Source organism: Bos taurus, chromosome 2 (assembly GCF_002263795.3).
Source record: "Bos taurus isolate L1 Dominette 01449 registration number 42190680 breed Hereford chromosome 2, ARS-UCD2.0, whole genome shotgun sequence".
Lineage (NCBI taxonomy): Eukaryota > Metazoa > Chordata > Mammalia > Artiodactyla > Bovidae > Bos > Bos taurus.
Window position 1 is genome coordinate 94,451,857 of NC_037329.1, and position 26,086 is coordinate 94,477,942.

General features: G+C 36.6%; 2 protein-coding genes across 4 annotated transcripts in view; one reads left to right on the top strand and one right to left on the bottom strand.

The window, feature by feature from the left end:
- LOC112442246 (translation initiation factor IF-2) overlaps window positions 1-13,813 on the top strand; it is a 49,128-nt gene extending 35,315 nt beyond the window's left edge. Inside the window, exons 7-8 of the mRNA XM_059877530.1 lie at window positions 2,434-2,564; window positions 13,573-13,813. The gene's annotated coding sequence lies outside the window, so the exon portion shown is untranslated. The remainder of the gene's footprint in view (window positions 1-2,433; window positions 2,565-13,572) is intronic.
- NDUFS1 (NADH:ubiquinone oxidoreductase core subunit S1) overlaps window positions 7,923-26,086 on the bottom strand; it is a 30,149-nt gene continuing 11,985 nt past the window's right edge. For 2 of the 3 annotated variants that reach the window (XM_005202713.5, XM_024999195.2), the window contains exons 11-19: window positions 25,003-25,148; window positions 24,525-24,653; window positions 20,935-21,064; window positions 17,084-17,244; window positions 13,584-13,738; window positions 11,898-12,073; window positions 11,092-11,226; window positions 10,918-10,990; window positions 7,923-9,746 (exon numbers count right to left, since the gene is read on the bottom strand). In XM_005202713.5, the coding sequence (XP_005202770.1) occupies window positions 9,655-9,746; window positions 10,918-10,990; window positions 11,092-11,226; window positions 11,898-12,073; window positions 13,584-13,738; window positions 17,084-17,244; window positions 20,935-21,064; window positions 24,525-24,653; window positions 25,003-25,148 (1,197 nt within the window). In that variant the 3' untranslated portion in view covers window positions 7,923-9,654. The remainder of the gene's footprint in view (window positions 9,747-10,917; window positions 10,991-11,091; window positions 11,227-11,897; window positions 12,074-13,583; window positions 13,739-17,083; window positions 17,245-20,934; window positions 21,065-24,524; window positions 24,654-25,002; window positions 25,149-26,086) is intronic. The other variant, NM_174820.4, reaches the window with a different exon arrangement.

A 26,086-nucleotide genomic window follows, 5' to 3' on the forward strand; every position in this document is an offset into this window, starting at 1 on the left:
GCTGCAGGGCTGATTTAGGGAAATTCCTTGCCCAGAGCCCTAATCAGTGTCTTGGTGCCTAGGAAAAGTGAAGTGTTATTTCCAGGGGTGAGCAGTTGATTTGGTCCATTCAGTCTTGAGGATTATACGTAGTAATCCTAGTTAACGTCACAATGTTCAAATGTAAGAGCACACTGGGTACTTCCTGGGGAAAAACACTGAGCAGGCCCAGTCCTTGCCTAGTAGCCTTAATTGTAAGTTAGTAATGATAATAGCAGGTTGGTGTATTAGGAACATATTAGTTCCTAATAATTTCTTGGTAGTTTGTCTAGCAGAAAGATCTCTGCCCCCTTTTAGGGTGGTTTTCATTTCCCTTCTGAAAATCGCTTTTCTTGCAAGAGACTTAATCGATTAAACCACAAAACATGAAATGGAAGAACCAATTCCAATCAAAAAGATCTAAGATGTGGACTCTCAGGATCAAACAGGTTATTTTAAAACATCAGGTATCTCTTTTCTGGCAATCAATAGATTTGTACAGAATACCACCATTTCCTAAAAACACTCCCTTATAAAATAATTGTCCTAATATTCTAGTTTTGGATAAGAATTGTTCCAGTTTTACCAAAGGGCACTATATTTTGTATGTTGAGTCAAAATGAAGGAAAGGTACAGAATGCATGAGATGACAACAAGTGTGAACCTGTAGAAAACGCACTTCATATATGACTGGGAACAATACAAAAGTATTAGCTAAGAACATTCGTGAAAGGGGTCAGGGGCGCATCCTACCTCTCATGGAACAAAAAGGCTTGGAGAAATGGACACATGCATTTAACTAGAAAGCGAAGGGTAAGCAAGGAGAGCACAGAGGTCACGGGGTAAAGACGCAGACACAGTTACTGAGGAACAACCCCAAACTCCCAAGAAAATGCTGCTGCCCCTCCCTCCTCATTCCCTCCCAGCTTGCAGATACAAAACAAGCCCCATCTCATGAAGGGGTGTAGCTGTTTAGTGCCAAGTACTAAGCAAACCATAAATTTCCACTTTATGTTTTATGGGAACTGTAGTTTGGGGAACCTACCAGAAGGCTCTATTATGATTTAACTTTATCCATGTAACAATATATCTCAGTATAAAGTCCAGGTTCCTGGAGGAGGGGATGGATTGGGAAATTGGAATTGACATATATACACTGCTATGTATAAAATAGATAACTAATGAGAATTGACTATATAGCACAGGGAACTGTAATCAATGCTCTGTGGTGACCTAAATGGAAAGGAAATCCAGAGGGTTTATATGTAAACATATAGCTGATTCTATATATGTACTTTGCTGTACAGCAGAAACTAACACAATATTGTAGAGCAAGTATACTCCAATTGGAAAAAAAAAAAAAAACAGGTTGCCTCAGTTTAAAAAAAAAAAAAGCAGAAACAGGCAAAAAAAATTTGCGTTTTATTTTTCTTGGCAGGGGAAATTGAGATTAATGAAATTTAATCGTGCTTTACTGCTCCTTTTAGATTTCCAACATTATCCCAGGGCTTCCCAGCAGCAAAGTAGATTGCTTCTGTTCTAGAACAATGGGACAAGGTCACCCTAACCCTCAGAACATGAGGAAAATCCCCAAGTCTTCAAAGAGTTGGAAGATCTCCATAGACTCAGTTCTTGTCCTAGTTTGTCCTCATGATTTGCCTTTTTTTTTTTTAAATTCAGAAAATAATTTATATTAATTACAGTACATTTTCTGGCAGGGAGGTTACTTACCCTACTGAAGAATATAGTAAATCCTGTAAAGTGGAAATGGAATAGAAGATACTGAAAAACTACACTTTGGGTTCTACTATTGGACTCAGACTGTGATATTAAATCTATCACTTGAGGAACATTACTCCATCTGGCCTAGTACTTACCCAATCTATAGCAACCCAGACTGGACAATCTGTGAGGAAACTCACAAAGGCTCATTTCCTCCTATAAATAGCCTTTCTGCCCCCCAAAAGCATCTTGGTTACAGGTGCCAATGTTCTTGGGTTATATTTAAAAGCTTAAAGAATTTGAGCCAAAGGAAAGGGTCTTCATTCTATCTTATGTATGACAGGAGACTTACCACCTCTATACTGGATACAAAAGCAGTTAACTAATGAGAAAACAGGTATAGATAAATTGGTATGTTATAGAAGCTTCACTTTATAATCCATACAGTCTTTTTTTCCTGAGTATCTCCTTCTTCACTACTGCAGTAGGTATCATAGGGCTTGTCTCCTATGTCTATTCTTCTGGTTGTTTTAATCATTTGACCCTCCTCCTCTCAAGAGATGGGGTGTATGCTTTCTTCCTTTGAACCTGGGTGGGCTCCAAGACTGGCTTGACCAGTAAAGCATAGTTAAGTGATGCTATAGTTTCCGAAGTTGTCATAAAAAGCCTTGCATCTTTCTCCTTGGCCTCTAGGAACACTATGGTTCTTGGAACCCTGAACCACCCTGTGAGTACATCTGTCCTGGGACTGTCGTGCTGAATGCTCTGGAAGATAACCCCCTGTGAACCTGTCTTTCCACCATTCCAGCCCAGAAGCCAAGCATGTAAGTGAAGATGCTATCTGGGGATTTAAGGTGCTTCAGCCAGAGCTTCTCTAGCCCCTAGCTCTTTGAGTCATTCCCCAGTACTCTAGTCACCCAGCTGAGGTTCCATCTTGCTGTGCCCTTTCTACATTTTGGACCTATTGAATCTCATGAGTATAGTAAAAGATTGTTGTTTTACACCACTAAGTTTTGGGGTGGTTTGTTATACAGCAAAAGATAACTGGAACATTTCTTGGAATCTATTTTAGTTGAAAAAATGGCTGTTGGGCTAAAGGCTGTATTTTCCAGCGTCTGCTCTTGCAGGTGAGTGTGGTAATGAGTCTTGCCTGTGGTGTGTGAGTGGAAGTGATGCAATTTCCAAGTCATGTCAATAAAATGTTAGTGCTGGTCCTCCACTTGCCCTCCCTCACTGCTTCTTGTTGACTGAGATATAGTGATAATTGAAGCAGTTATGTAGGATCCACAGACATTTCAGAAGGCTATCACAGACTGAATTCCCCAGGGAGCATATAGTGCGCAGAATTCAATGTGCAAAACACTCATTAAATAGTTCCATGGGGATCAACACCTGTAAAGAAGGGGAAGAAGGCAGAAGTGGGCAGAGGGCAAAAACTGCAATGCAGGGCCAATGACAGCCTCAGACAGGCCCATAGAAAACCTGGACGCTAAAAGAGCCCTTCACATTTGTCCTCTGCTAGGTCTAGATGGAGAAGGCAATGGCAACCCACTCCAGTACTCTTGCCTGGAAAATCCCATGGACGGAGGAACCTGGTAGGCTGCAGTCCATGAGATCGCTGAGTCGGACATGACTGAGCGACTTCACTTTCACTTTTCACTTTCATGCATTGGAGAAGGAAATGGCAACCCACTCCAGTGTTCTTGCCTGGAGAATCCCAGGGACGGGGGAGCCTGGTGGGCTGCCATCTATGGGACTGCACAGGGTCGGACACGACTGAAGCAACTTAGCAGCAGCAGCAGCAGCAGGTCTAGATGAAAAGCAGAGACATTACTTTGCCAACAAAGGTCCGTCTAGTCAAGGCAATGGTTTTTCCAGTGGTCATGTATGGATGTGAGAGTTGAACTGTGAAGAAAGCTGTGAAGAATTGATGCTTTTGAACTGTGGTGTTGGAGAAGACTCTTGAGAGTCCCTTGGACTGCAAGGAGATCCAACCAGTCCATTCTGAAGGGAGATCAGCCCTGGGATTTCTTTGGAAGGAATGATGCTAAAGCTGAAACTCCAGTACTTTGGCTACCTCATGCAGAGTTGACTCATTGGAAAAGACTCTGATGCTGGGAGGGATTGGGGGCAGGAGGAGAAGGGGACAACAGAGGATGAGATGGCTGGATGGCATCACTGACTCAATGGATGTGAGTCTGAGTGAACTCTGGGAGTTGGTGATGGATAGGGAGGCCTGGAATGCTGCAATTCATGGGGTCGCAAAGAGTCAGACACGACTGAGCAATTGAACTGAACTGAGGTCTAGATGGCCACAAGTCAGTTATTAGATTTGGGTCACCCTAGGCTTTGCCTCGGAGAAGGCAATGGCACCCCACTCCAGTAGTCTTGCCTGGAAAATCCCATCAACGGAGGAGCCTGGTGGGCTGCAGTCCATGGGGTCACTAAGAGTCAGACACGACTGAGTGACTTCACTTTCACTTTCAAGCATTGGAGAAGGAAATGGCAACCCATTTGTGTTCTTGCCTGGAGAATCCCAGGGACAGGGGAGACTGGTGGGCTGCGGTCTATGGGGTCGCACAGAGTCGGACACGACTAAAGCGACTTAGCAGCAGCAGCAGCTGCAGGTTTTGCCTAGATGTAATCATTGTGTACTAGCTATTTTTTTTTTTTTTCTTAACATTCATTTATTTGGCTGTGTTGACTCTCATGGGCTCTTTAGCACGTGGTCTTAGGTGCCCCACAGCATGTGGGGTCTTAGTTCCCCAACCAGGGATAGAACCCAAGTCCCCTGCGTTGCAAGGTGGATTCTATTAACTACCACGGAAATCCCTGTACTATTTCTACATAACAAAATAACATAAAATTTAATGGTTCAAAACAACAACTATTTATTAGCTCATAATTTCTGTGTCAGGAATCCAGAAATGTATGGGGTTGCAATTAACTGTTGGCTAGGGCTGCAGTCATCTCAATTGGCAGCCAAGATTCGGCTCACTTACAAATGGTGGCTGGAAGTCCTCTTCCTTACCACACGAGATCTCTCTGTAGGCTAAGTATCCTCCAACATGGCAGGTAGTGATCTGAGAGGGAGAGAATCAGAGCAAACCCCAGACCGAAACTGCAGATTAAGTTTAAAAAAAAACCACAAAACCTAATCTCAGCACAAACATCCCTACTCATTAGAAGTGAATCAGGAAGTCTGGCCCACACTCAAGGAGAGATGACGACAAAGGGGAGGGAATCCCAGGAGGCAGGGATCAGTGGGGCCGTCTTAGAGGCTGCCAAGCACACAGAGAATGCATACAATTTTGTATCCTATTTTTAGCTTTCATCAACTTAAGTTTTGTTTTGCCATTCTTCATTTATATGTTTTTAAAAATAATAAAAGCAATATATTCTTATTGTCAAAATCTTGAAATATTCAAGTGATAAAACTGTACTGTCTTCTTTTTTTGCCATATGGCATGCAGGCTTAGTTCCCTGACCAGGGATCAAACTTGCAACCCCTGTAGTGGAAGCACAGAGTCTTAACCATTGAACCATCAGGGAAGTCCTGACAATCCTTTTCTTTAAGCTGTTTCCTCAGACTAGTTCAACTACCCTGAGGTAGTTGCATCTAAGATACTTTTCACACATAATAAACATGTATGTATGCTCACAATACATACAGTAAAAATATATATATGTCTCTTGTACTCATAGTACTTATTACACCTCACACAGAGGATACTCTGCAAATGCTAAATAAATGTTGGAGCTGAATTGAGATGTCATTGAACCAGGAATCAGAGGGCTGGTTCAAATCGCAAAACCTCTAATTTACCCTTATTCTTTGGCCTCCAATTCCGTAATTATCAAACAGACGTGTAATGCTAGATTTTTTCCTATAGTCCTTTCCAGATTTGAAAATACATGTCTAAGAAGGAAATGGCTCAGAAGTAAACAAATCCATCTGCAACACGGAAGACCCTGGTTAATCCCTGGGTAGGGAAGATACCCTATAGAAGGAAATGACAACCCACTCCAATATTCTTGCCTGGAGAATCCCATGGACAGAGGGTCCTTGAGGGCTGCAGTTCATGCTTCACTTTCACTTTCTTTCAAGAAAGAAACTGTTATTCATCTTATGATCTCTTTACAAACCAATTCAAGTTAAATATTATAATCACTAGTCCTAGACCATGCATTTCACCCTATTTTTCAATGCCCACAAATATTTTTCCTTTTATTTTAAAAACTATACAGATGTCAAAGATTCTGAACATCAATCACAGTCTGAAGATCAGTTTCAGATAATTAAATCTTTAATCTTTTTGATTTCAAAAAGTCTTTATCAAGGTTGATTTTTTTTCATGAGTACTTGTTTCCAAAAGTTGGGTCACTCACAAACCTATGGTCTAGCTATAAGGTAGGATTAGCCTTACAAAATGTCCTAAAAAACTGTCATGCATATCATTTATTTCTGCTTGGACTCTTTCCCAGCCACACTGGGCCTTCGGTAACAGGCGTTTGTAATGATTTTGCTAGTGACATTTTAACAGTGGTCATGAATGACACTGTTAACATTTAAAACAAAACAAAACAAACCTTACCTCTTACCACTGTTTTGGTTGCTAAGTTGCCTCAGTTCTTCTCTCCTTGGGAACTTGAATCATGGTGGAGTTAATTTGTTTCAGTAACAATAAAGCTGACAGTTTATATTAGCCAAAGGCTTTGCCAGCAAAAAAATCCTCCTGTCCCCTTTTATGCACATCAATAGCTCTCACACTCCTCCTGTTCCCTTTCTATCAGCATATAGTTTTCCCTCTTCTGATAGCACTGCTTTATCTTTTTGCTTTCAGAGTAATCTCTTTTAAGGGTTAGAATTCAACAGATTCAGTAAGTCTTATTCTAACAAAAATTCCATCAAAATCTGCAGAATTCTGCATAATAAATTATAATCTTCACAACCTTGGTGGACAGTTTGTAGTAGCAGTATTCTGTTGACTGGATTGACCTTGGATAAGTCATTCAATTCTTTTGAATTAAATAGTTTTCTTTAGGAAAACAGAAGCTAGAGGTTATATTAGGCTTGGCTTTCCCTCACACTTGACAGAATTGAGTTTTTCTCTTGGTTCACTTAGAATGGGGACTTTAAGGACTCCCATGGATGGTTAGCTGCAACTTCCTGAAACTTAACAAAATTTTGAACACAGCCTTTCCCTATGATGGTTCTCAGTTATTAACCACAGTGAACATTTACTATATGTCAAGAAATAGCCTAAGAAAGTTTTAGAGGCTTTCTAACTTAATCCTCATTACAACACTGTGAGGTTCAAAGTAGGTATAATCATTAGAATTTTTGTCATTTTACAGATGATGAAACAATCTTCCATTTTCCTAAGTAACATTTCCAAAGTTGAACAAGATCTATCTGACCTGGCAAGAAATGGTGTTTAAATAACTCAGCAACAAACAATAGTAAATTATTGCATACTGAGTATTATTAATGCTTTTTATTAATGTATTCATTATAATACAATTCACAATAAATTTGAGGGGCATTCTGTATGGAGTTAAGGCTTTTAAGATTTCTCCTGTGTATCTATTCTACTAATTGCCCATAACATTTTTTGAGGCAAAATGGAACAGTAAAAATATCTCTAAACATTCTTGCCTTTAGTCTTTAACTGGGTAAAAATGGGCAAGTAATTTGATATTTCTTGGGTCTTAATACCGATTGTCAGCATGGCTTTAACTAGACATAATGTACTTAAAGCTCTAATGGCACATATTAGTGGTCTTCTCTAAATGGTATTATTCTAGGGTCTTTCCAGATTGCCATCTTCACCTAAAAGGACTTGGCCTTGATTCTTTGCAGTTTTCTCATTGTTGACTCCCTCAATGCTTAGAATAAAATTCCATCAACAGTGTTATTCTTCTTATCTATATGTATTTTTCTTCTACCTGGATCCATTCTTCAGAAAGTCTTGCAACCATCTTCAATGTTTATGCTCATGATAACCTTAATATGGGCTCTTCCCTGGTGGCTCAGATGGTAAAGAATTTGCTTGCAAATGTGAGAGAGGGGAGAAGGGAATGCTACCCACTCCAGTATTCTTGCCTGGAGAATTCCACAGACAAAGGAGCCTGGCGGGCTATACAGTCCATGGGGTAGCAAAGAGACAGACACCACTGAGTGACTAACACTTTCACTTTTCAACTTTAATATTTTGTATTAAGTGACTGATAGGTGCTCATGGGACAGACTTTCATATTAACTTTATGCAAAACCAACAACTTTAATGAGTACTACTTAGCCCAGACAAAATATTCTTTATGAAACTACAAGTTCAACACATGCTGCCCAGATGGCAGCCCTAGGATCCTGGACCATCTTAGTCATATCACCATTTCTCCATCTGAATGCAACATTCCCTCACCAAGAATCCTACGAAGTCTATCACTGAAGAGTACTGTGTAAAATAAAAACCCAAAGTGTTTGCCCCTGTGAGGTCAGCAACAGACTACGGAGTAGAGAAGGTAGAGAGAGAAGGAGTTTGTATTAAATTCAAAGTCTTTTAGTAAGAAGTTATATTTCAGGCAACTGAGAATTTAAAACGAAGTACACAACTTTATGACTGAAATGAATAAAATAATTCTGAAAAGGCTGTTATGGGTGACAAATTCTGAGCAATTTTTGAAGATGACAAACTATATTCTAAAAATTTTACCTTTTCTCGTATCAGTAAAATTGCGACCTATAGTTGGGCTAATAAATCTCTGGTGAAAGCAAAAAGGAATAAAGATTATAAAACAAATGATTCTGAACATAAGATTTCAAAAAAAATTAATATAGCATTAGATCATCTCCTAGATTAATTGTAAGTTTTTTTACTTTTTTTTTTGGACAATTGAAAATTATGAAAGCTGTTAGTTTTGTCTTTTATTACTGGAGTAATTTAGTTGACTTAAATACTACAGATGGTGTTAATATAATAAATATGGAACATCAATGAAAACCTAAATATTTCTTGAGACCTCACTCATTCCAAGGGATGTGTGTGCTATCTATTATACAAAGAAGAAAAATCACATAAATCACCATGACATTATATTGTATAAACAGATGTAAGAAAAAACAGAAAAATGTGTTATCCATTAAGCTTCTCAATACCAATTATTGGAGGTAACAACCTATGGAATTTGTATTAATGAGAGGAAATTATGTCCAACACTTAAGAACAATGGGCTATGAATTTGAAGTCAGAGAACCAGGTTTGATTCTATGACTTTTTTTGCTGTGGACTCAGGCAAACTGTCCCGTATCTCTGGGCTTCAGTTTCTTCACCTGTAATATGAGATAATACCCATCTCACACGGATGTAACAAGGACAAAACGAGATGATGCATGTAAAACCAGACTGCTTAGGACACAGAAAATCCTGAATAATCATTAAGCTATTATTACTATGATTATTATTAGAGTTGTTCAAGATACATACCTGATGTGTGATTATATTATATATATTTTTTCTATTTACCCAGTTTGACAGAATACTTAAATCTTTTCTTTAGCACTAGGATAGAACAGGAGCAATGGAAGCTATTCTTATTTTATTCACTTTACAAGCATAAGTGAGCAATGAAGATAAAAAAATTTATATTTTAAGGACTTTCTTTTTTATGTCACAAAGATTATCAGTGCTTTTACATGAAAAGTCCTCTATATAATGTTTATTAAACTATTTAACATTTACATTCAACACATAATTGTTTTGAAACTTCAAAGTTCTCTGATAATTGCAATAGCATTTTCAAATAAAGCATGGTAGAACCTTAAATATTACATCAAGATTATTTTTGAAAGAGATACACCTTCAAGAGATCGTGCCAACATAACTGTCCATTAACTGGGCCATAGTAGATGTTTCAGCATATGGATGGTTCCTCTACTGCATGGGCACCCTCTGTAACAGCTTTGACACATTTAGCCATTGTCTGTGAGGCTCTGCTAATTGAATCTGAAAGATATCAAGAAAATGTGCATTCTGATAATATAACTTCAACAGAGGCACACAGTAAAACCTTCCTATTGCGCATATTCAGGAACAACAAACAACAAAAGGACTATAAAAGTCTATGTAACAATACATAAATATTGTAAAAATCAACTGATAAATTCAGAATATAAGCCCTGTAACAGCTAAATGGTTTTAATAAGTACTCATAGGAATGATTAAATAATTATATATAGCCATACAAAGGGCCAGTATGCAATCAGTAAGAATATTATAGAAAAGTGTTGAATTAACAACAGGAAAAGAATACACATATACATGGTTATGGAAAAAAAGGTTACAGAACAGTGTACTAAAATCCATAAATCATACACTTTATGGGTGAATTTTATGGTATGTGAATTATATTTTGATAAAGCCATACAAATCCTCCCTCCCAGGGTAAATGAATAATCTCATTTATATTTAAATAAAAACATGTGTATATCCCTGGTTGATTGGCCAAAATGTTAAACATAGTTATTTCTGGGATGGTAGTGTTTTTACCTTGTTATGGTGGCCTTAGGTAAGTATTCTACAATGAACATAACTTTTACAATACAACTAAAAATCCTATTAAAAACAATCTTGGATACAAACTGTACCAAAAAGTTAAAAATATCTATCTGCTTTTAGACAGAAAATTATTTTTAAATGTCTGTCAACTACCTCATAACCTAGATGTTCTATCATGTATTATAAAATCTGTAGGTTAGTCTGCATTCCTTAAGAATATTCTTAACAATTTATATCAGAAGCACTATTTAACATGTTTCACATTTTAGTGTTTTGATTCTTCTACTGTAATTCTCAGAAAAAACCTTCAGTTTTTTGTCACTCAAAAAATTATCCCCATATTGCTGTATAGTAATTCTACATATAATAGTAAAAGTTTATATTTAACATCTGCTAATTCTTACTGGATTTTCCAACTCTACTTACATTAGAAAAGAAATTAGAAAGAAAATAAATTAGAGTAAAATCAGAATATATATATTAGTTCAATATTTGAAAAATCTTGTGAGATTAGACATATCAAATACTACCACTAGCAGGTGAGAATCGTAACACTAAATTAGGTGATGATATTCCTTCCCACCTTCCATTTATGGCAGCCATGCTAACAACTGCATACCTGTCATGTAGAAGTCTTTTATTGTTAGCTGAGGTGGAACAAGTGGATCAGCAAGAAGCTGTTGGTTCACTAGCTGCAAAAAAAGGAATAAGAGATCAGTAATAGTATTGAAAACTAGTACTGCTACACCAGAGGATACATTATTATGAAAACTGCAAATAGACAAGGTTTTACCTTGGAAAGCTCACTTGCTTGCTGGAAATAATTAGCTCCTTCAACATCATCATATCGAACAAGATTAGGAGAGACTTCTTCCAATCTGTTTCTCACTTGATCCAGAGTATCATATGGAAGAGTCATACCTGCAATCTATAACATAACAGGTTCCAAAGCATTAATACTGATAAATTTCAAATAATACATCATTGCAACTATGGTAAAATAAGGCAGTACTAGTATGAAAAATATACTGGTGTCCATTTGCATGTATATTAAGCAAGTGGGTGAGGAATATTAGAATATTCTTCTAATTCATAAGTAGCTGTCAACATATTAGTAATTTATTTTTAGAAAACAGAATGATTATGAAATAAATGCTTTGCTAATCTGAATATTTCAGCTAACCTGTTATTGCTCATATACAAGGTTTATGGACAACTATATTATTACTTTAAATCTCATATGATGCTTCTTTTTATAATAAGAGTTGAGTCTTTTTAGGCAAAAGACAAGTCAAAAATAAAAAACACCAATTTCAAATTCCCATTTTCTTTTTGTTTTTGGCCAAGTCACACAGCTTGTGGGATCTCAGTTCTCTGACCAGGGATTAAACCAGTGCCTTCGGCAGTGAAAGCGCAGAGTCCTAACCAATGGACCACCAGGAAATTCCCCAAACCCCTGTTTGGGGTTTCTCATGTTTCTCCTACAGATTGTTTAAATCATCTCTGCATTTCAGACTTGCGTCCCCCTTGACTCCGGAAATCATTCTGACAAGCTAACATGTCAAACATCCTACTAGCAGCATCACTAAGGACAAATACCTCAGAAAGGGCTCTTATAATTTTCCAGTCTTCTCTTGCCAAGCCGGGAGGCGTCACTGCTACTTTTGTCTGCTGAGCTCGGCCCTCGGTATTGACGTAAGTAGCAGACTTCTCTGTGTAAGCAGCGCCAGGGAGAATAACATCAGCTATAGGAGCTCCGACGTCGCCATGATGTCCTGTGAAAAAGATAGAAAATGGCAAACCACATTTTAGCACAAAACTGATTACATATTAAACATGAACACCGTAGATATCCTTTTAAAATTTCATTTTTATAAGTGTTAAAATTCTATTTTATGAAGTGTTTAAAAATTTATTGTTAAAAAATTAAAACAATACAGTATTGAGTATATGGAATAAAAATTAAAGCCCACTGGGTCCACAGTTAAACTCCCCTCTCCAAAAAAAGGTACTGTTAAAGCCCTTGGTATGTATCTTACCAGATCAATTTTTGCAAATACACAAATACATAATACCACACACACACACACATCTAATGGGCAACTAGGTGTATTATCTCACTTGATGGTTACAAAGCGGAAATGCTCAGATGTCTGCTACTGAGATTCGGTAAAGTAAACTAAAATGGTGCAGGAACAAGAAGTGTGTGACGGGGCATGACAGGAATACTACTAAAAAGAGCACGAAGAGAAGATTACAGAAAACAGTATGCTAAAGACTGTCACTCAGTAACTGAAGTGTTGGAAGAAAAAAGGAACTTTGGTTAAGTAAAAGAAAGCTATAGAACAATACATAAACTTTGATCTCATTTACGTAATTTTATATACGTATAAAAATATGTATGAAGCATGCATATCTAAAATATCTCAATGATTATCCCTGGATAGAATTAGGACAGGATTTTAGTTTATGCATTTTGGTTTAAGTTTATCAAACAAAATATTACATAATGCTTTTTATGTGGCATGGCAATAAAAAGCTTATTATAAATTAGTGTTGTTTCTGTATAAAACAAGGTTTCCCTGGTAGCTCAGCTGGTAAAGAATCCACCTGCAATGCAGGACACCCCAGTTCAATTCCTGGGTTGGAAAGATCCTCAGTATTCTTGGGCTTCTCTGGTGGTTTAGGCGGTAAAGAATCCGCCTGCAATGCAGGAGACCTGGGTTCAATCCCAGGGTTGGGAAGATCTTCTGGAGGAGGGCATAGCAACCCACTACAGTACTCTTGTCTGGAGAATCCCCATGAACAGAGAAGCCTGGCGGGCTACAGTCCATGGGGTTGCAAAGAGTCAGACATGAATGAGCACGCATGCACAAAGTGCAAAATTTAACAAAGGACTCATGATTTTTTAATTTTTACAGTTTATATAAAAGTGCTAGCCCTTTAATATATAATCACACTAAATATTTGTTGAAAAATTGAAAACAATGCTATATAATATTTCATAATTTAAATTACTGTTACTGGGGGCATTAGCTTTCTTCCAATTCTTTGTTATTAAATAATGTAAGGTGATAATTCTTAATAGCAAAGCAACTATGTAAGTAACAAAGCCTATTTTAAAAAATATAAAATCTATAAAAATACATATTGTTTTGAAACTGGTGAGCGTATAGGGAAATTCTCAAATGGAAAATATTATTACACTAAATATACTGCCATGCAGTTTCTAATATACAAAATGTACTATTCTCTTCTGTTTCTAATGTCACAGATGCTACTAACCTTGATAAACAATGAAACAATCCTTTGGCAAATCCTGTCGAGTGATACAACCTCCATCTGCTCCCAGGAGAAACAGCATTTTAGGAGGATTCTTCTGAATTGCTTCCACCCCAGGCTTATAGCCAAGATCCAAAGCAGCTACTTGGCTTGCAATCCTGTAAAACAATTATGGGATTTCGGCATACTTGCTGTTTTCATTATAAAAAATTAAATGTGATTCTTGAATAATACCGAGTCTTTTTTTTTTCTGTTTGATGCTGTCAAAGATCTTCCCTCATTTTTTTTTACCCAGGTGAAATAAATGTCAGAATCAGAAAAAGCAGTCTTTTACTGTTTTAAGAATGCTAAACAAAGAAATAAGATGCTGAGGACACTGTTTCTTCAGGACATGATACTTAATGGAGTAATTCGGGAAACTATGCCAACCACATACTTGATTTTTATTCAATATAGCAAGACTTGATGAGTCAAAGACAGTCATTAGAGAAAAATTAGAAGACTTTGAAAACCTAAAAGGAAAATCTAAACACCACTCATAAAACTGTAATTCAGAGAAAACTATAATTAGTACACTGGTGTATGTCCTTAGGGAACTTTTTCAATGAATATATATTATTGTTATACAAGCAGATAAAAACCTTTTAAAGAAGTTTCAAGTAACTATACTTCGAACATTTGGGAGTTTTTGCTCTAGTTAGGTATTATCAATTTTCTTTATAGAAATAGTAGCCATTTTGAGAACCTACTATGAATAAAGCTAAACTTTACCTGTTAAGGGAGGAGGGCAGATCAAACAAACTCCCACTAGATGCTGCTTGCTCTGTAAAACTCTCTAATAGGACATCAAAAGAATAAAATACTTTAAGAATATTTAACAAAAGAAGCGTTAAGATTTATATGATGAAAATTACAAAACTCCAAAGGAAATTAAAGACTGTAACAAATGGAAAGACACCCTATGTTCATGGATTGGAAGACTTAATGTTTTGAAGATGGCATTACTCCCCAAACTGATCTATAGGTTTAATGCAATCCCTATCAAAACTGACAGCTGAGTCCTCCGAAGAAACTGACAAACTGATCCTAAAAGTCACATGGAGTGCAAAGTGAAAGTGAAGTGAAAGTCGCTCAGTCGTGTCCGACTCTTTGCAACCCCATGGACTATACATTTCATGGAATTCTCCAGACGAGGATACTGGAGTGGGTAGCCTTTCCCTTCTCCAGGGGATCTTCCCAACTCAGGGATCAAACCCAGGTCTCCCGCATTGCAAGAAGATTCTTTACAAGCTGAGCCACAAGGGAAGTCCAATGCAATGCAATGGAAGGCAAAGGACCCTGAAAAACCAAGTCTATCTTAAAAATGAACAAAGTCAGAAAACTCAGACTTCCTCAATTCAATTTCAAAACTTAGCTCCTCTTGCCTCGCCACCTACACAGTATTTTTTTCTTAAACATCTCCCCTTCTGAGCATTGACGTCTCACAAAGATCTGAGCAGAGACTCACGCTAACTCATGACAGAGCCCACCTCGTCTTGGAAAACAAAGTGGGTAACATTAAGTTTGCCTCTGAGAGAATGATGAGTAAAAAAAACTACAGGCTGATTAAAAGATTCTTTAAGAATGAGAAATTATGCTTTACTATGAAATAAACTTACTGTAAGAAATTTTTAAAAGGTTTATAAATACTCTTCATGTTCTCAACAAGCATTAATTAGAAGGTATGTCTTAACAAACTGCATTGAAACAAGCTGTTCTCATGAAAATGAAATCTTATATAAGAATGAAATGAAATTAAAAAACAAGTCTAATCAATTAAAATTACAATGGCATTAGTGCTCTCCATAATCAAAGCTCACAATGACAGAAGATAAATAAGAAATTCTCCCTAAACACAGGAAAAGTGAGAAAAATTATGAGAGAAGAGACAAAAGTCTGAAGGGCCAACCAGTGCAGAATAAATAGAAGCTTCTGCATGAGAGCAAACAACAGTGTAGAAGTAGACAAACTGGCTTTTTCTGAACTTACACGAAAAAACAAAAACTTTCAATTTGAAAATGGAGAGTTCTATGATATCCCAGGCAAAGGTGATGTCAAACAAATGTCACTTAGTTATACCCCGGAATAATTTTGTTTTTTCTGACCAGGCTGTACTGCGGAGCATATGGGATCATAGTTCCTGACAAAGGATTGAACCTGTGTTCCCTGCACTGGAAGCATGAAGTCTTAACCACTGGACTGCCAGGGAAGTCCCTCTAGGAATCCAAAGGGTGGGCAGGCAGACAAGAACACATACATACATAAAACCAAGTTCTCAGAGACAAAAAACCACACAACAAAACAGATTAGATGAGATCCTCTCTAAAATGTGAAAGGCAGGGTGAAAAGAATACTGAGTATTAAAGGAAAAAAATCTGTGATTTATGTATTTAGCCAAGTGGTCCTCGGTGAAAAGGAACCATAAAGACATCATTAGACACACACAAATTTTTCTTAAAAAAGTTATTATGTTATTGTTTTTCAGACAAAAACAGAAACAAAAAATATTAATAAAGACATATGTTCAAAAATGAATTAAAATAACTAGTCTCATTTCTATTCTAAAAATTGTGGCTAGAAAGATCTGGAAGTGATCAATGCAAATAAACGATTTAAAAAATAGAAGTTTTAAAAAAATGTTTACATGATGACCTACGATGCCAAATTAATCTATTAAGAGGGGAAATGTAACACTGAAATGAATGTTTAAGAATGCATTTGAATACTTTTAAAATAAAAAAATTTTATTATCATGGAGTGTTTATTTTATTGTTGTTTAGTTGCCCAGTCATGTGCAACTCTTTGTGACCCCATAGATTCTCCGGGCAAAAATACTGGAGTAGATTGCCATTTCCTTTCTCTGGAGGAGGGGGTCTTCCCAACCCAGGGATCGAACCTGCACCTCTTCTTTGCATCTCCTGCACTGCAGGCGGATTCTTTACTACTGAGCAATGGGGGAAGCCCACTGAGTGTTTACCCTCAATCTTTAAACAAATCTGAAGATTCGAAAAGTAACACTTAAGGTAGAAAGAATTGTGTGAAATGGGAAACTCGTTCGCTAATGCAAAATTGGTACAATCTTTCTAAAATAAGTTGGAAATATGCATTAAAAACCTCAAAAATGTTTATCCTGTTCACTGCAATAGTTCTACTTTCAGAACAATTCTACTTTATATTTATAAAGAATTTATAATCACAGGAGGAAATTCTTGTTTCAATTTTTGAACCCAGTATATTAATATGATATAAATTTTCAAGATTTTTTTCTAGCACTTACCACAATTTGGATATTTTAAATATTATTTATTATCTTGGGTTCTTCTCACACAAAATAAAAGCTGCTATTTCACATCTGCTACTGAGATAATGTCACTAAATATTAATTTGTTTTAAAAATAAATGTGACGGTGTACAGGAACACATATACACACAATTACAGATTACAAAACAACTATTTAACTTACCTATGAAGGATATTCATAACTTTCCAATCACCAGTAACACCACTACTTGTCCGAATCTTCTGAGCAATGTTGGAAACAGCTGCAAGAATTGCTGCACCATCATTTCTTTGGAGTGCAGAACTGCCTAAAATCACCATTGGTTTTTTAGCTTCCTGTAGGACCTATTTTTAAGAAGAACTTTGAATTAAAAAAAAAATTAGAAGTAACTAAATCTAACCAAATTTGTATCTACAATATGCTGTCCCAAGCTTTAGTTCTAAGATGAACACTGTGATTTGCTAGTCAACATATGGATATACATACAAACCGGATTTACTCAAAAACCTCTTGCCAAAGCTACTGTGAAGTAGCTAAATGAATATTAGATAAAGTAGTTTCAATAAGGAAGCACTGGGAATAAAAGCCTGAGTCAAACATCCTTTAGTCAGAATGACTATTGGATAGGTCCCAGAAAAAACTGAAGAATATGTGCACAGAGGTTCAGATGATACAACGTTTAACAAGAGAAATCAAGCTGAAGTACCATGTCTACCGTCTTCCATCTACTTTCTATGTTCCAGACAGAGGGGAAAAGGTAGGGAAAGCAACGGACATAGATCACAATGCAGAATACTTTAAGGGCTTTGCTTTAAACCACAGTAACTACCTGAATATCAGAAACTGAGAAGGAATGCATCCCAAGTGCAAAAGAAACTACAGATATGGTGGAGAACAGAAAAATTAGCAGTAAAGCTGTAGATTGTTACAGTTCATTCCCCTGCCCATCCATTCTTTGATAAAGGGCTGGTCCCAATCAATCAATCAGCATGAAAATCATTTCTAGATACTACAAAGAAGAGGCCATTCATCTTAAGAGGAGTTTCCCAAGGAAAAGTGAAGAGTTTTCAATAGCCTTAAAAAATGAGAAACAGTTTTCAACAGCCTCAAAGAAAATGAAATATTTTTTAAAAGAGCTCAGAGAAGTTACATGATAGACAATATCATAGAGGATTTTCATCAGAAAGTTCAAGAACTAAAAGATAAACAAAGCAGAGGTGAACATCATTCCAGAAACAACAAAAACCAAAATTTAACATGAGTGTAAATACAGGAGCAAGAAGTATATAGGAAATTATATAAAACAAATTGAAAAAGAACAGAGGAATAAAGAAATAAGTGACAGAAAAGATAGAAAAAGGGATCCAATATCTGCATTAAGAGTTCTTAACAAACTAGAAGTTACTTCCATTAGAAGTTACTTCCATTAGAAGTTACTTCCATTAGAAGTTACTTCCATTAGAAGTTACTAATGGAAAATACATCTAAATCTATTATAAAAGAAAACTTTCCTGAAGAACACTCATCACCTTCTGGGGAATGGGGAAGGGAACTATAGAGAAGAGAGGGCTTCTTCTCAATAAAATTTTTAAAAAAATATTTTTGATGCTAGTAATAATAGAGATGTTATTCAAAACTGACAACAAAGGAGTTGGGTTTGGCTGCTTTGTCCCCTCACACTTGACTTCTTCATGCCTACATCCGGAGGTGTAAGCAAAGCAACCATCTTGACATCATGAGGAGAGGCTCACACACAAACACATGTGAGTGAACCAGTACACTGAGGACAGCAAGCAGGAGGGCAGGCTCCTGCCTTGAATAGATCCTTGGACAGCTGCACGATATGTCAAACTTCAGCATCACTGTTATGTGAGAAACAGAAACCTTTCTTATATTTTTTTAAATAATCACTAGCCCGCACACCACATACAAGCACACACACAACTCCTAAAATAAAGAGAATCTTGAGTATTCAAAATTCAGGAGGCAGCATATCCCATTAAAAAAAAAAAGGGTATGGAACCACCATCATTAAGATATATTCTAGTGAAGTCACTAAATTTCAAAGATAAAAAACCAAGTACGAAATAGCAACAAAAATGTATCTAGACAACAACAACAGGACAGGGTTGAAACAGAATAATACCTCAAATCAGGATTCTCCACAATAACAAAAGGCAGTGTCTAGACTTCCCTGGTGGTCCAGTGGCTAAGACTCTGTCCTCCCAAAGCAGGGGGCCAGGGCTCAATCCCTGGTTGGGGAACTAGATCCCACATGCCACAACTAAGAGTTCGCATGCCACAGTAAAAGATCCTGCATGCTGCAACTAAGACCCGGCACAGCCAAATAAATACATTAATTTAAAGGGGGAGGGTGGGCCCATATCTATAAAGTTCAGAGGGAAAAACAGAAGTATAACCCAAGATCTTTACATTCTGCCAAGGCTCTCGTCAGGAATAAAATAAATATTTTCAAGCAAGAAAGAACTTAAGAAATGGTGTACCTACATCTCTTGGGGAAAAAAAGAAATAAAAAGCCTAAAAGCTCTAAATTTAAGGTGGCAAATGAAAAAAAAATTAAATAAGGAATTTAGTAATGAAAAGGTCATACAAAAAGACCAGTGAAATTTCTTTAAAGAATAATAACTCTTGCTGTAAAGAAAGACTTCACTGAAGTTTAAAATTTAATTCTTTCAGTTTCACATCATTTTCTTTTCTGATAACTTCAAGTAAAATTAAACTCTGGTTGAAAAAAAAAAAAGGCAGAGTCCCAGAGAATAGCAAGGAGAGATAAGAAAGTGTTCCTAGGTGATCAATGCAAAGAAACAGAGAAAAACAATAGAATGGGAAAGACTAGAGACTTCTTCAAGAAAATCAGAGATACCAAGGGAACATTTCATGCAAAGACGGGCATAATAAAGGACAGAAATGGTATGGACCTAACAGATGCAGAAGGTATTTAGAAGAGATGACAAGAATACATAGAACTATACTAAAAAGATCTTAGTGGTCCAAATAACCACAATGGTGTGATCACTCACCTAGAGCCAGATATCCTGGAATGTGAAGTCAAGTGGGCCTTAGGAAGCATCACTACAAACAAAGCTAGTGGAGGTGATGGAATTCCAGCTGAGTTATTTCAAATCCTAAAAGATGATGCCATTAAATTGCTACACACAATATGCCAGCCAATTTGGAAAACTCAGCAGTGGTCACAGGACTGGAAAAGGTCAGTTTTCATTCTAATCCCCCAAAAATGCAATATCAAAGAATGTTCAAACTACTGCACAACTGCACTCATCTCACACGCTAGCAAAGTAATGCTCAAAATTCTCCAAGCCAGGCTTCAGCAGTACGTGAACCGTGAACTTCCAGATGTTCAAGCTGGATTTAGAAAAGGCAGAGAACCAGAGATCAAATTGCCAACATCCGTTGGATCATCAAAAAAGCAAGAGAGTTCCAAAAAAACATCTACTTCTGCATTATTGACTATGCCAAAGCCTTTGACTGTGTGCATCATGACAAACTGTGGAAAATTCTTAGAGATGGGAATACCACACCACCTGACCTGCCTCCTAAGAAACCTGTACGCAGGTCAAGAAGCAACAGTTAAAACTAGACATGGAACGACCGACTGATTCCAAATTGGGAAAGCAGTTTCCCTTGACATATATTCCCAATGGCTGTATATCGTCATCCTGATTATTTAACTTATAGCCTGCATGCTGCAGTCCATGGGATCGCAGAGTCGAACACAACTGAGCAATTGAACTGAACTGAAATAAAAATGTAGAGTATGATTTCATTTTTTTGCTTACCTATCCATCCTTCTTTCTCTATATAAATGAGAGATGACCATAGGACGTTTCATCAACAGTTGTTTGTAGTAGGATTTTTTATTATGTTTACTTTCTTATATATTATTTTCTATATTGCAATCTCATAGTTATCACGAAAATAATAAATTAAAAAAATAAGACTTAAAAATCACATACATATAACTTAAAAATCTTATACATGTAACTTAAGAGCACCTGGCTGAATGGATGGCTACCCGAAGCAATGTCTTGAAGAATTTTGGGAGAATCTCCCAGATGGTCATATCTGTAAGTGAGATCCACTGGGCTGCCTATAAGGGCCACTTTTAAGTCATTATGAAGCCAGCTGAAATAAAAACAATGAAGTTTTTAGAGCTAAATCACTAAGTCGGTACGGTTATTGGTCTCATCAATGCTAAGTGCTACATTATTTAAATTAAAAAATGTTAAAAAGCATTAAAGCTTTCCCCAAACATTAACAGATATTATTGTGTATTTTTCAAAATAAAGTGTAAAAATACAGGTATACCTGTGTTTGGTTGCAGACCGCAACAATAAAGCAAATATCTCAATAAAGCAAGTCCCACAAAGTTTTTGCTTTCCCAGGGCATATACAAGTTATGTTTATACTACACTGTAGCTTATTAAGTGTATAAAAAGTATTATGTCAAAAAAATAATATATACACCTTAATTAAAAAATACTTTATACTGAAAAAAAATACTTTATTGCTAAAAAATGCTAACCATCATATGAACGTTTAGCGAGTGAAAATCTTTTTGCTGGTAGAGACGCTTGCCTCAATGCTGAAGGCTGCTGAATAATCAGGATGGTGGTTCACTTAAGATTAGGGTGGCTGTGGCAGTTTCTTAAATAAGACAACAGTGAAGTTTACTGTATCAATTAACTCTTCCTTTCATAAGCAATTTTTCTGTAGCATGCAGTGCTGTTTGATGGCATTTTATCCACAGTAGAAATTCTTTCAAAACTGGGAGTCAATCCTCTCAAATCCAGCTGCTGCTTTATCAACTTAAGTGTATGTCACATTCTAAATCCACTGTTATTACTTCTACAATTTTTTTATAGAATCTTCACCAGGAGTAGATCCTATATCAAGAAATAACTTTCTTTTTGCTTATCCTTAAGAAGCAACTCCTCATCCATTAAAGTTTTATCATGAGATCACAGCAATTTAGTCACATCTTCAGATCTCACTAATAATTCTAACCCTCTATTTCCACCATATTTGCAGGTACTTCAACTGAAGCCTCTCAAAGTCATCCAGGAGGGTTGGAATCAACTTCTTCCAAACTCTTTTTTAACACTGATATCTTGACCTCTTCCCAAGACTCAATGTTCTTATTGGCATCTAGCATAGTGAATCTTTTCCAGGTTTTCAATTTACTTTGCCCAAATCCATCAGCAGAATCCTATATATGGCAGCTTCAGCCTTCTGAATAAGTATTCCTCAAATAATAAGACTTGAAAATTGAATTACTCCTTAATCCATGAGCTGCAGAATGGATGCTGTGTTAGCAGACACAAAACAAGATTAATCTCATTGTATATCTTCATCAGAGTTTTTGGGTGATCAGGTACAATTATCAGTTAGCAGTATCTTGAATCCTGAGCAGTAGGTCTCAACAATGGACTTAAAATAGTCAGTAAACCATAATGCAAACAGATGTGCTGTCAATGAGGCTTTGTTGTTCCATTTATCAAGCACAAGCAGAACAGGTTTAGCAAAATTCTCAAGAGCCCTAGGATTTTCAGAATGGTAAGTTAAGCACTGGCTTCAACTTAAAGTTATCAGGAACATTAACCCCTCACACAGCCTATCCTTTGAAGCTCTGAAGCCAGGCACTAATTTCTCCTCTCTAGCTATTAAAGTTCTAGGTGGCACATTTTTCCAATAAAAGGCTGTTTCGTCTACACTGAAAATCTGTTGTTCACTGCAGCCACCTTCATTATCTTAGCTAGACCTCTGGGTGACTCGCTGCAGTTTCTACATTAGCACTGGCTGCTTCAACTTGTACCTTTATGTTATGGAGACAGCTTCCTGCCCTAAATCTCATGAACCAACCTCTGCTAGTTTTAACTTCTCTTCTGTAGCTTCTTTACCTTTAGAAATGAAGAGAGTTAGTGCCTTGCTTTGGATTAGGCTTTGAGGGAATGTCATGGCTGGTCTGATCTTCAATCCAGACCACTCAAACTTTATCCACATTAGCAATCAGGTTGTTTTGCTTTCTTATCATGCACTGCGCACTTTGGAGTAGCACTTTAAATCTCCTCTGCAGTCATGACATGATTGTTTGGCACAAGAGGTCTGTTTTTTGGCCTATCTATGCTTTCAATATCCCTCCTTCAATAAGTTTAATATTTCTAGCTTTTGATTTAAAGTAAGATGTACAAGACTTCCTTTCACCTGAACACTTATAAGCCACTGTAGGTTATTAATTGACCTACTCTTCACACTGTTGTGTCTCGGAATAAGGAGACCCAAGGAGAGGGAGAAACACGAAGGACTGGCCAGTTGGCAGAGTGATCAAAAGACATCAACATCTACTGATTAATTTCACCATATTATATGGATACGGCCTATGGTGCCCCCAAACAATTAAAAGAGTAACAGCAAAGATCACCATAATAAAATGTAGTAATAATAAAAAAGTTTGAAATATTGTGAGAGTTATCAAAATATGACACAGAGACACAAATGAGAAAATGCTGTTGGAAAATAGCACTGAAAGACTTACTCGACCAACAGCTGCCATAAACTTTAAATCTGCAAAAAACAGACTATATCTGCAAAGTGCGATAAAGCAAAGTATAACAAAATAAGGTAAGTCTGCACACACCAAGTAAAGTCAATGAATTAACTTGCTGTGTTAGAATGCTAACTCTAAGCTAGCTATAAACAGACTTTAATTTTAGAATAAGTGATGTTTTTATTTTGCCATATTTACACAGCAGAGTCCTAATTATCTGTTAAGATCATTTAAATAAAAGTTCATAAAAAACAAACTACATCATTCATATTTATTGTCTACTGACAACGAAGTATGGATCCAGCTCCTCCAAAAATATTAATAAATGTGGTGACCATATATTCTGGTTTGTGAGAGACAGTAGGGGTTTTTAACCTGTCACCCTGGAATAAAAAAATCCCTTTTCTACTCCCAACACTGTCCAAGTTTAGACAATCAACTATATGGTTGAGCTATTACAAGTCTCTAAGATATAAAAAGATAGAGAGGCATTCTACAAAATATCTGGCCTGTAGTCTTAAAAAAAAAAGTCAAAATGGAAAAAATTATGGAAATTTTGGAAACAATTATGGAAAAAATTCAGTGAAATTTAAGCACAAATAGATAATAATACTGTATCAATACTAAATTCTTAATTAAATAAAGAATCAAATTCCTAAATGGAGAATGTCCTTGTCCTTAGGAAACCCACACAGACGTGTTTAGTTTGGGATTAAAAGGGCATCATGTATACAATCTACTTTCAAATGATTATGTTCACACAAATATATAGATGGAGAGAAAAGAAAAAAATATAAACATTAGCACTGATTAATCTGTGTGAACACTACACAAACGTGGGTATACAAAGTTGAGTTATTTCAAACTAAAAAAATGATCAGCAGGGAAGAAGTGGGAAATGGAGCTGTTAGAAACTGCCCTTCAATTATCTTTTGGAATCTTACTCCCACTATTAGGAATCAGCTAAGACAGTCATTTTTCATATATAAAACAAATTATCATGTAAATGTTTTTAAAACCCAGAATATTATTACAAACCTCTTTCGAATTCTAGCATTAAATAGCGGTGCCTCAAAACGTGGATTTGTACCAACTAGAAGGACAACATCTGCCTCCTCCACACCAGCGATTGTAGTATTAAGAAGATAATTGGAACGTAGATCTGTGCTAGAAACATAAAATATAAAATCCAAGTTTATTTTAAAATTAATACACACTGACAATCCATGAAATACTCTGTCATTAAACCCACAGCTCACTGCCTGACAAAAAATTTTTTGAAATAGTCTTAAACTGCATCAAAGGTTCAAATACTTTATTAATAATTAGATTTTCTAATAGCTCCTGGTTTGACTTTGGTCTCTATGTGAAAATAACCAGGAGATATGTTGGAGTATCCAAGTTGTCACATGTAAGTCACTGATGCCACAGATGTGTTGGTTTAAACACAACCTATAAACAGAAGGAAAAAAAGAAAGAAAACAGAACACCTAGATCCTAGCCTCAAATTTCTCACCCAGCTCCTGCGGTGGGGAAGACCTCTTCAGTGCACAGCGTGTCAGAATCCACTCTATTAAGTAAATCTTTGAGAGCTATGAGGGCTTCAGCATCCACCAAGCCACCTGCAATTGCTGCCACATCATTGCCTTGAAAGCTCTGCAACTAGAAATGGATGAAAAGGCTATCACCAAGAAACCTTCGTTCAGAAAAAGACCAGTGACTCATTCAGAAAACAAAACAATAACGTCATTTTCAAGTAAAATAAAAGCAACAAACTTCTGACAAAAAAGCTTTTTACACTAATTAGTCTGAAAGTGAGAAGCAGAAAGTGTATGTGGGGCCAAGAATAACATCTGCTTGTAATAAAAGTTGTTTGTTTTAAATTAGGAACAAAAGGCCTCAAAATGATGTCAGGAAGATGAAGACTTCGGAGTTATATAGCCAAATACAATCTTCTGAAGCATCTGTCATTCCTTCAAGCCCTTTATGTATTTTGCTCTGGCAGCCTGTTCGTGGCTCATCTACTAAAGAGACCATCAAAAGCATTCTTCATTCCTGGTAGTGTTTTCGATCCCTAGCATTTGTCTTTTGTTTTTTCTTAGAATTTCCATCTCTCTCTGCTAACATTGTTCATCCATTTTTGTATGCAGTCTTCTCTTTCCAATATAGTCTTTTAACATTTTAGTCATAGTTTAAAAAATACCTGGTCTGATACATCCAATATTCTTGTCACAGATGACTCCGGGTCTAATGCTTATTCAGTCTCCTGTGTTTTTACCTTTTAGTATGCCTTGAAAGTCATTGCTCAAAGATGGATGTGATGTACTGGGTAAAAGGAACTGAGCTAACAGGTGTTTAGTAAATATGGTGGTGAGGTTGAGTGGGCAGGGGAAGTATTTTCTAGTCCTATGATTAGGTTTTAGTCTCTCAATGAGCCTGTGCCAGTGAACTTTCAGTTTCTCTCATCCCCTCCCCCACATGGTATAGGACTGCAAGAGGTGGCTGAGGTTAGGTATTTCACTTCTCTCAGGTAGGCTAGGCTCTGATTAGAAACCCAGTAAATTAGGATCAGGGATTCCTAGGTGGTTCAGTGGTAAAGA